This window comes from Astyanax mexicanus, chromosome 10 (assembly GCF_023375975.1).
Source record: "Astyanax mexicanus isolate ESR-SI-001 chromosome 10, AstMex3_surface, whole genome shotgun sequence".
Lineage (NCBI taxonomy): Eukaryota > Metazoa > Chordata > Actinopteri > Characiformes > Acestrorhamphidae > Astyanax > Astyanax mexicanus.
The window spans coordinates 35,156,137-35,167,319 of record NC_064417.1 but is presented as its reverse complement, the minus strand read 5'-3'; the positions used below and the strand labels follow the sequence as shown (position 1 = coordinate 35,167,319).

The following is an 11,183-nucleotide window of genomic DNA, read 5'->3' as shown; positions in this document are numbered from 1 at the left end:
AAGAGCTGTAACTATACAACTGTAATTGTACCATAAATGTCAGAAAAGTTGATGTAACCAAGTATTGGATCTGTTTATGGCTGTTACTTGGTCCTAAAAATGTTCCTGAAGAACAATGAAGAAAGTAGTTCCAGTAGTTGTCTGTGGTTGTCCAATAGGCTTGCTTCCATGTGGTGATGTCTCCTCTTACATCGCCACTTTAACTTGTGAGCAGCCACATTGTGTGTGTGTGTGTGTGTGTGCGTGTGGATGTCCATGGCGTGTGCTTCAACGTCGGTGAAAGGCAAGTAATCTGGGAAGTCCACTTTGAACATCAGTTGTCTCTTCAACTGTTGAGGCTTGCGTCCGACACGTCACAAATTGTTCTCGCCATGCTGGATTGGCTGGAGCACTGTCTGGCTCCAACAGATCTGTAACAGAGGAAACACTGAGCAGTAAATTGTTCATTGATGTTGATTATGTCTTTTTTTTTTGTAGTTTATCTGCTTATCCCCACTGTCTGTCCCTCAGAAGAGGCTGCTATGATAATGTACAGTGTGTTGAAATCTTCATCCCAAAGGGTAACCCCCATGAAAATAGAAATCATGGTTCTTCCTCGGGACTCTGTACTATTACCCACCTCTTCTCTTACTGACCCTAGATCTCAGTTTTGGGGAGCAAGCAGAAACTAACAAAACCCAATGAGACATTCTCATCTAAATAGATTGTTTCATGTTTCCTCACCATGACCCATTGACCAGAAATAACAAGACATTTGCTCTAATCCCGTTAGTTGTCGGAAGTTTACATCTCACCACAGGTGAGAAAACTATTTGTATTACCCTACTGTGACCAAATTGTGCTTTTGAAGCTAGTGTTAGCTTCCCCTTTGATCCAGAAACCATATGGATCACTTTCAACATATCAGTTCAGCCATACTCAGAGTTCCACAGATCAGGAACTCAAACTACAGGTTGTAGCTGAAAAGAATATAAAACTTAAATTGTATAATTGATCGTATAGTGGTTTATTCAGTGTATAACAATTTTAAATTGATCGTATAGTGGTTCATTTTATCTAAATGCGATAACTACATCACCTAAAGTCTGCAAAAACTTCGTTTGGTGCATTATCTCTAAAATTGTGCAACACAACATAACTTAATCAGGACTGAAAACAAAACAAAATAAAACTGTTCGAAAAGTGCATTCAAATCTCAATAAGATAATATTAACATGCTACTAAGCTTATGGTAAGCTCAACCTGGATGGTAAATTCAACTTGTGTTCATAAGAAACTTAAGATTCTCTTTGTGATTTAAAACCAACAAAATCAGTTCTTAACAACCTATAGCACAAATATGAGCTTAAGTAGCAGGACAAATTAGCTTAAGCCAAAGCAGGAGAAACTGTTGAAATCCCTGTGACTCCCTGTAGAGCACTGAATATCAAAGATAACTGTCCTGTGACACCCTGTAAAGTCTTGATTATCAGTGATATCTGTTCTTGGGAAATCCCAGCTGGGCTTCCCTGTGAGAACCCACCAAAAGAATTTCCCATTGTGCTTTCTCTAGAACTAGCACCCATTTTGCGTCTATCTGCCTGCTTTTTACGACAAACTCGAGAAAAGTGACCAATTCTATGGCAGTAGTGGCACTCTTTTTTCTGATTAGTGAATGTTTGAGTTGGACCCAATTTTGATCCATTCTCTGTGAGGATGTGTATGGATGCAGGAACATGGTTTGGTTCAAGATCCACATCCAAACGGTCCAGTTGATTCTTAAGATCAACCCACTTAGTTTTTCTCCAGTTTGGAACAGCAGTCACCAGAGCTTGTCTAAGATCTGTTTGTAGTGACTCAACCAGCTGTCTAAAATGGGGACCATCAGTTGTATTGTTAATGTTATCAGCATTGTAATGGCTGATACCTGAATGACGCAGAAAAACCTTTTCAAACCTCTCACAGAAGTCTGCTGCAGACTCTCCCTTTCTATGTCTGCAGTTGGTAATCTGCCCCCAATCAGTTGTTTTACGACATTTACATTTAATCCAGTCCTCAAAAGCTTCCCACCCTTTGTCAAGGTTCTGGCCTTTGTCACCCAAAGCATTTGACACCTTTTTAGCAAGTTCTCTACCATCTGTGATGTTAAGAACTTGACTAGCAATGGCTACTGCATCATTGGGATGTAGTGAGTACAAATTCCTTTTCTTATGCATGAGGTCAATGAAGTCGAGCCCCATTTCCCTTGGAGGTTTAAACTCTTTGGATATTGTGTCCAAAGTTGCTGCATCTAAAGGAATGTGCCCAATTTCTAGTCTGGTTTCACCACCTGCATTTCTCCTATTAAGTACCTCAGAGGATACAACAGTTACAGGTCTCATTTTAACACAGATTGGAAAGTGTGTTTTACCAGTAGCATGGTCAGAATCTTTATCTGATGAAACAGATTCTGACCCATCAGAGAGGTCACTCTCAGACAATTCAGGAGACAGCCTGACTGCTACTTGAGGATTTCCATCCTCTTTGTAACATGGCTGACCTGGAGTAGGGGCAACAGTCAGAGAACACTGAGGACTTGACTTTGACTTAAGTTTGGCATGTAGATGTTCAACTTCTGTCAGTGTTTGCTGCAGTTGCTTGCATGTGCTCTGGGCATGTTTGGTAGCATTTTTATGCCTTCTGCACTCGCTAGTTAGCTCTAAGACCTTTCCTTCTGCTTCTTTTAACTTTTCATCCATAGATTTCAACTTGCATTCCCAGTAATGCTTAATAACAAAAAGACATTCCTTAACTGAGTTGTGCTTGAGGCTGTAACCTAAAGCTGTTTTACACTCAGCAAGAGTCCATTCTCTATCAGCAGAGAAACCTTTGGATGAAAAGTACTGAGTTATCTTTTGCTCACAAATATGTTTCTTCCCAATGTCACTGATTACTCTTTCAAAATCAGAATCAGACCACTGCGGCATTTCAGTCCCTCCCTTAACTAAGGTGCTGCTTTTATAGTTAAGAGGTTTAGCAAGATTCTTAATGTTTTGGCCTTTAGCAGACATGGTGAGAAAACAAGAGAACAAAACCAAGCTCTGAAACAATAGCAAAACAAAGACACTACCAGCAGATACCAACAAACTGTACTTCACAGAGGACTACAGCAGTAAGTTTCAACACTAACTAAGTAAAATGTCTCTCTTTGTTAGAGAGGATCCCAGTAACAAATCCTAAGTTTACAGTTGTAACAAAACAAAACGTCTCTCAGTTCAGAGAGGATAACAGTTACTAATTCTGATCTTCTAGCAGTAACAAACAAGCATCTCTCACTTCAGAGAGGATAACAGTTACTAATTCTGATCTTCTAGCAGTAACAAACAAGCATCTCTCACTTCAGAGAGGATAACAGTTACTAATTCTGATCTAGCAGTAACAAACACATCTCTCAGTTCAGAGAGGATAACAGTTACTAATTCTGATCTAACAGTAACAAACAAGCATCTCTCACTTCAGAGAGGATAACATTTACTGACTCCTATTTTATCCAGCCAAAATTTCTCTTCAGTTCGAAATGGCGTTTACTCACCAAGTAGGTTTCAGTAGCTATCCGGGTCACGGCACCAAGTTGTTAGAAATTCGGCTTTCAGGAATCAGGAGTCAGAATCAGGAATCAGGAGACAGCTTGAGAGATGACTTGAGTTTATTCTCGTGCAGACAGAAAATCTACACGGGCACAGCTTAGTTGGTCGTTGCTCCCTCTGTGTCCGCCTGACTAGTCCATGTGACTTGTCTGTCTGTTACTGTCTGTGTGAGACTCTCTGACCGAGACTCAGCTAGACTGAGCTTGACTGAACTCAGACATTTTAGCAGGACTTTACATACAGGAGAAACTGCTTTGAACACAGCAGGGGGAGAAAGGGTAAGGGTTTATGGAGGAGTATGTGGGGGTGTCATCATTGGGGGTGTCTCTATCAACATATGTTAAACAAAGGAGAGATGTGAGAGATAAGGGTGAGGGGCAAAAGGTTAGGAGTGTATAGGGAAAAAGGGGGGTTAAGGAGTGAGACAGTTTAGAACCTAAGAAAACTTAATAAAAGTACAATTTGTTGTTGACAGAATCTCTCACTAATTATGGTGTACATATACAATAGTATTAATAGAAAGTTTATATAAACGAAGCAAAACCTTTATTATTAATTTTCATTAAAACAGATGTACTTCCACTCTTATTTTTTGCAGCATTAAATAGCTGCCACAATGTGACCTGCAAACCTGCTAATAGAGAGATTTTCCCTGTTTGTTATGTTAACATATTTAAAACATATTAGAAAACATATTAGACACATCTAATAGCATTAGACATTATTTTAAAACATTCAACTGTCAGGGTCCTCCATAGATTTACATTTCACCGTGAGTGTAACATATCAACATTTTGGTGACAATGAGTGATGATAAATGTGAAAATATTGTGTCTTAGGTGATGTTTACCCTGATTGTGTTATAGGGAATTAATTTACTGCTAAAGCAGACAAGATACAGTTTACTGCTCAGACTTATCCCACAGCATCACACACTACCACACAGCAGAACTGGCAACAAAACTGCAGCCAAAAGAACTCAATAATCTTTTCAGAAGCTTATACAACCCATATGCAGTAAGCAGAGCTTTTGCAGGGTTTGCAAAAACATAAGTCTCTTTTTAACCTCTAAACCTCTCTTGCCCAGAATCGTGTTGAATATCGAAAAGATTATTGCTTTCCCAGTATTAGAAAATACTGTACCTCCCTCCTCCTTTTTTCATTTATTTGTCTTTCCACAATGGGGTTGTTATTGTCTGTTTTATGTATTAATGTATGAGTGTATGTCCAATATTATATTTATCTATAAAAAGACACCAAACTGTAGTTTATAGCATGTTTAAAGTGAACATTAGATAGCCATGAGAACTGACAGATCTTATTTCTGAAGAAAAGAAATCTCATGCATACCTCCAGCCATTGCCGTCCTTTTCCCCTCTGTCACAGTCACAGAGGTCACTGCCACGGCTGTGTACTTGCCTGTGGAAACAAGGTCACTGCAGTCATCTGCTAGAAACCTACTGATCCCCTGTGGCTGTACATGCCTGATGTCACAGGTTTCAGTTAAATCAACTGGATGTTGAAATGTCTGATGATGAAAAGGCTTGTGGATTTCAATTACAGAAGCTTTTTTTTTTTACTCTGCTTTGAAACCCATTAGGATTTCCCACGTATTAAATAAACACCATGAATGGTCTAACTATCACAGTAAAGATCATATTGTTACCTTTGTTGACGTCATCATCAGGGACATAGTATAAAAATTGCCCCGGTTTGTTTTCAGCTGCCAGACGGTACCAAATTGGAAAGTGGTCCACAGTGAAAAGGTTCTCCTTGTCTGCCCGGGTCAAGAAATTCCTGTGGGTTATAGGATTAAAATGATCTCATAAAGATACCATAGTGATTTGTAGCAATCAGGGAAGCAAAATTATGATCTAAACTGCAACTACTCTAGGAGGGACAGACAAAAGGTCAATGACCTGATTTAGTTTACTGATTTAGTTTACACAAAGAGTAAGTATTTCCATCTTTAGGTTTACTCACTTTCCCTTTCGCTTCTCAATGCCACTGTATCTGGTGACTCGCATGAGGCCTGAGCGGGTTCCGAGAAAGGCAGTCTCAATCCCATCCTCCACTCTGCAGAGGATATGTTATTTTTACATTTAAAACACCCACAAAGGTATAATTTAAACAAAACAACCAACTCATAACTCTCTGAGTATGTTTTGCATTCAGGTTCATCAAATAGTCTTGTTTGGTATGAAGATCAGCTTATGCCTTCTACTCAGTGATAAAACTTTTCCAGACCGCAACTGATAAAAAGCAAGAGAACCAGTGGGTTTTTTGGCTTTCTAGGTCACATGACATTGCATTCAGTAGCTCCTCCACTTCCACTTGCTGTTGTGTTTACTTGGATCTCCATGGAAACGTACAGCCAAAGTGTAATTACAGTGCGTGGCAGTGGACAAATAGCTATTTTATTAAACGCGAGCTGATGAAACTCAGAGATGTGCATCCGGACGGGACTAAAATTACGGAAGACCACGGAGTTTAGTGAAAAACAGTAGGTAATTCAGCCTGTAATTTACTCATAGGATGTTTGTGAAAAGACACATACATGGTCGTTCCAGACGGGAATAAAATCACAGAGGACCCCCAATAAAAGAGAAAATTACCCCAAGGGCCCCCTGAGAAACTAATCCCATCCAGATAGGGCCTTAAACACGTATAAAGGGTTATTCCATCTAGCATTTGTTCATAACACTTGGCAGACTTATTCAAGCTGATGACTCAAACTAGAGCAACAAGACATTTACCCATTGCCGCTCAGCATCAGTGCTGTCCAGTAGGCCTCTAGAGGAGCTGTTACCACAGCATCAAACAGAGTTTGTTGCAGCAGAATTTCATCACCTGCCGAAAAGCATTTTACATATTGGTGTACAAATTAAGAAAAAAGAAAAGAAATACAGACACTATATGTTATAAGGCAAGCAATAAGTGGTATGTAGAACTCACACTCCAAATCGGGCTCTTTTCCAGTCAGGTACCGTACCACTGCTTGGAGCTGAGAGAGTTTTCGATGGTGGGGGTCAATATCTGTCTCACAGTAGGTCCTAGCATAGAAAACCACTTAAATCAATAAATCAAGGCATGCAAGGTAAGACACATGATTGTACTTAGTGCACTGATGAAGACATAAACAATGTATTCAAAAGTTTTTGGACACATATACTAATGATCAGTTTCTAAATATGCTACTTTAAGTTATTGCCACCTATTGCCAACTGAAGAGAATTATTTGGATAAAATAAACTCAAATTTACTGACACAATTCACAATGCCATGTATGATCTAAAGGGGTATAAAGCCATTATTAACAAGATGCAAAGCAGTAAAACTGTGTTTTCTGCAATCATGCTGCTCCATCCAGTAGTCTTGGGATAAGTTGGGGAGTTAATTAGGATAATAAATGTCACTAAATGAAATGAAATCTTACATCAGTGCTCCAAAATATAAGGAACATCTTCCCTAGAAAGTGGAGACAGTTACTCCAAAAAAAGGAGTATAAAGTTCTTTTTTGTGTAAAAAACTGAATAAGCAGTGTGTTAAATTTTTTTTCTATTCAGCTGTACTCACCACCCATCAGCTATGGTAAGGTCTGGTTGCTGGAGGTCGTGAAGACCTGCAAAGTAGAACAAATATCATCTCACTCTGTGTACCAAGTGGCAATCACAAGTCTTTAGTGCTCAGCTGACATATATTTAGACTATAAAAAAATACTAGAAAGAGTTTAAGAAAGAGCTCTGAGAAACTTTTTTTTCTCATATTAGCATGATATATATGATATACTGTACTTACCCTCTTCAACAGACACATTTCCAAAAAACACGTATTCTCCATGGCCCCGAGTCAGCACCATCCCAAAACTAAAACACAATATATACGGTGTAAATATATGGTGTGAACGTATAATGTAATCGGTGACAGGAATGGACTTAAGGTTTCACTCTGACAACAACAATATATTGGTAATAAACAAGTGCTCTATATCTTACCTAAATGGTGTTTCATTGATGGTTGTGTAGAAATAATCGTTTTTGAGGAATAAAGGTCTTTTCTGTGAAACAAAAGGCAACAAATGCAGTTAGAGTTTTTTGAGGAATACATCCATTATACAGGGTCCAGGTGGAGCCATATAGTATGCTTCCAATAGAGAATTAAATTTGCAGCCCTAATGGTGGCATACGTCAGTATTCACCCAATAAAAGCGTTCTTACTAATATTTATTAAATATTTATGGCTGTTTTGGTCAAATACACTATACTGTATGTGATGTAACCAAACATTTTTTTTTTAATGGTCACTCACCCCTTTGTCCACAGCAGATCTCACATCTATGGTTAGTGTACCTGTCTCTCCTTTTACCATGGCAGTTCTCAACTATTTAAAAGAGAAACAGATTGCATATTTAGGAATTTTTTATTTCATATAGGTGTAAGACTCATTAACTTACATATAATTTGTTTGTTTTGCTTTTTTATTTTGAGCAGAAGATATACAATACAGCTACACAAAAAGGAGTGGGAAGAAGAAAACTTATTTAAACCCACCCCTTTCTTCAAAATTAACATAACTTACATAACTTACATAGCCACTTCCCATCAACTTAAATTAAATAAATTTAACAACAGAGACAATTATATTTACAAATACTTAGAATCCACTAACCTAGATACCAACGACGGTAGTAAAGAAAGTTCTAATACTATAAACAAGCAGCGACGCATAACAACATACCAACAATGGTAAGAGGGCAATAATACTAGTTAAGGTAACAAAGAAAAAAGAAAAAAACAAGAAGAAAAAAAAAACAACAAAACAAACATACAAAGCACATACCAACAGTGATAAGAGAACAACAAACATGCAATGGTAAGGAAAGGAAACAATCATAAACAATCATATTATTATTATTAAGTCCCAATCACTCTATACTGATCCCAAACCATCTTTTTATAATGTAACTTAAATTTATGAATACTTTGGCATACATACATAATGCATTGACAATGAGTTGTGTGGGAGACTTCTGGTTTCTTGGTTATTAAGGAAGCTTCCAAAAGGAGTATAAACAACACTAAGAGTGTTAAATGTCCAGAGTGCTCATTACAAACAAAACTCTACACTACAAGTGTTTCTTTTTAACACTTTCCACAGTCTGTTTGGTGGTACTAAACAGTATGAGTATAATATATGTGTCAAACTCACTATCTCTTCAGTGTCCTCCCATTCAGCCTCAGATAAGTCCACACTGTTGTAGTTGGGCTTGGGTTTTAGCTTCTTTCCATCTTTATACTGTAAGAACACAAGACACACTGTTTAGTTCAGCTAAAAATGTTACATTATGACTATTACATTAAACACCGTTAAAAAAGAATTATGTGTTAAATGAGAACAGAGGTCAGAAATACTTACTAGTGGTCTTAAATCAGGGTGTGCCAGAATGTAGCCGTTGTTTGTAACGAGGAAGGCGTAGCCATGAGCTCCAAGCTAAGGGACAAAAAGATTGTTAGCATTACACAGTTGCTACTATGCTTCCAATAATGAGGTGAATGTAACAGAATAGTTAAGTGGAAAACAATTATAATTCATACAAGTTGCCTTTTACCTCAAATATATAATATAGATATATATATATTACCTCAAATATAATTGACATTTAAAGCCAAACAGTTTTGTTTCCTTAGTTTCAACATTGTAACCATGTAACTGGTATTGCTGGGAAGTTTAAAGGCATGTTAAGCTTTTAGCTTTTCAACATACTTCATACCTCATTTTAGCTCTGTTTCTTCAGTTATATTACTTTCAATTCTCCAAATATTATTAAAGCAAATTCTTTCCAGTACTTCTACTGTACAGCTCACACTAACATAGAGCTTTGGGGACATTATGCATAGTAAAAATGCGATCGATTACTTGATATCTAGATTAGCTATATTAACATAGCCTGATTCCAGTGCAAAACTAAAAGCAGACACCAGACTTGGCTAAACATCCATGTAGGCAAGAAGAAAATATGTAAATATATATATTTTTTAACATATTTTTCCTTTAACCTGGTACCTTGTATCGAGGGGCCAGCATCATGACCTCCAGCAGAGGAACATCAGTGCCCACCACTCCCAGCAAAATGCCATGAGACAGCGTCTCTTTCTTCTTACTGAACACTGGCATTGCCACTGTGGTCATCAACAGCAGACTCTGAGCCATGCTGTTAAAGAGCTATGGGTGAAATTAGAGAGGATTAGCCAACACACTCCCAATGTGCCACTGCTGACAAATCAGCAAGCGCTGCAAGTAACCACACGGAACAGTAGAGGGCATTGCAAAACAGCAGTGAATCAGTTTCCCAGTGAGCTAGAATCCTATTCAAACACTATCAGGGTCTGCCATGTCTACACATGCTAGTAAGCATGTAAGTTACAGTGATCTACTGTGCTAACCCTTTTACCTCTTTAGTGTTGGGGAGCTGGACAGAAATGAAGACAGATGAAAAGGTTGGGGAGAAAAACAGAAAAGCACAAGCATGAAATGAGATTATCAGAACACACAGAGCACACACTGGCACAACATTGTGCAGACATAATGCTTCCTAGGCAGACAAATGTAGTAATATGAGGGGATGAAATTATGGCATGTAAATCCATGCACAAGGAATGGAAAATAAGAGCAAGGTGAATTTTTTAAACTTGAACTCTCAGGGTCCTCTGGAGTTTATGATTAAAAAAAAATGTATTAAAGCAAAGTAAAAACATATTCCACCTGCAGACTCAAAAATGTTCATATTCTGCTATGCTTCCAAAAGTGCAACAACTGTAAAACCACTGTACAGATCCACTGTAAAACTGCAGCAGTCCTTACCACACTGTCCATGTACGCCTCAGTCCAGATGATGTCATGATCGTGGTTGATGACCATGGGACGACTCAGAACATGAAGATACTCCATAACATTTTCCTGCACATCAGCCAGTGTGTTGATATGTGTGTAGTAACCTGTTAGATTACAGGAATCTCTTAATTAATAATTGAAAACAATTATAATTAAAGATCTCTAATAATCAATAAAGAAAACCCAGACAGACAAACACACAGCTATATTTTTCATAGTTAATATGGAATACTATATGAGACACATCAGAGACTGAAATTTACCTTTATTGTTACAAGCGATCCACTTCACACTTTCTGCAAAAGTCATATCTCGGCCAATAAGGTAAGTGAAAACTCGCACCTGTAAGACAGATGGGACAGAATCAGCAGTAAGAACTTGTTTGGTCAAACAAAAGCTAAAAAAAAAAAAAAAAAAAATCACTCAAAAACAATATTGATTAGAAAAATAGGTCTATAAAGCAGTGTTAGATATTGTTTCTAATGGCAAACCATGGCCAAAGAAAAAATATTTTAAAATGCTCACTATGTGGGTTATAGTGACTAGTGTAAAAATACTAAGGTTGTGCTGAAGCCTTAACAACATCTAGTTATTTACAAATTTTAAACTTTTTGACTGTTATATTTATACCAAACAACCTAAGTTATTTATTAAGCCTGAGTATTCTGGGGTTTACACTTTCAGTGT

At 37.7% G+C, this 11,183-nt stretch overlaps 1 protein-coding gene across 3 annotated transcripts in view; it reads right to left on the bottom strand.

Moving 5' to 3' along the window:
* The window catches only part of cacna2d4b (calcium channel, voltage-dependent, alpha 2/delta subunit 4b), a 40,543-nt gene that overhangs the window by 15,613 nt on the left and 13,747 nt on the right, over positions 1–11,183 (bottom strand). For 2 of the 3 annotated variants that reach the window (XM_007252886.4, XM_007252888.4), the window contains exons 12-26: positions 10,760–10,838; positions 10,467–10,600; positions 10,057–10,074; positions 9,669–9,827; positions 9,021–9,095; positions 8,814–8,900; positions 7,914–7,985; positions 7,601–7,662; positions 7,404–7,471; positions 7,182–7,227; positions 6,561–6,658; positions 6,362–6,455; positions 5,589–5,681; positions 5,272–5,402; positions 4,956–5,024 (exon numbers count right to left, since the gene is read on the bottom strand). In XM_007252886.4, the coding sequence (XP_007252948.3) occupies positions 4,956–5,024; positions 5,272–5,402; positions 5,589–5,681; positions 6,362–6,455; positions 6,561–6,658; positions 7,182–7,227; positions 7,404–7,471; positions 7,601–7,662; positions 7,914–7,985; positions 8,814–8,900; positions 9,021–9,095; positions 9,669–9,827; positions 10,057–10,074; positions 10,467–10,600; positions 10,760–10,838 (1,285 nt within the window). The remainder of the gene's footprint in view (positions 1–4,955; positions 5,025–5,271; positions 5,403–5,588; positions 5,682–6,361; positions 6,456–6,560; positions 6,659–7,181; positions 7,228–7,403; positions 7,472–7,600; positions 7,663–7,913; positions 7,986–8,813; positions 8,901–9,020; positions 9,096–9,668; positions 9,828–10,056; positions 10,075–10,466; positions 10,601–10,759; positions 10,839–11,183) is intronic. The other variant, XM_007252887.4, reaches the window with a different exon arrangement.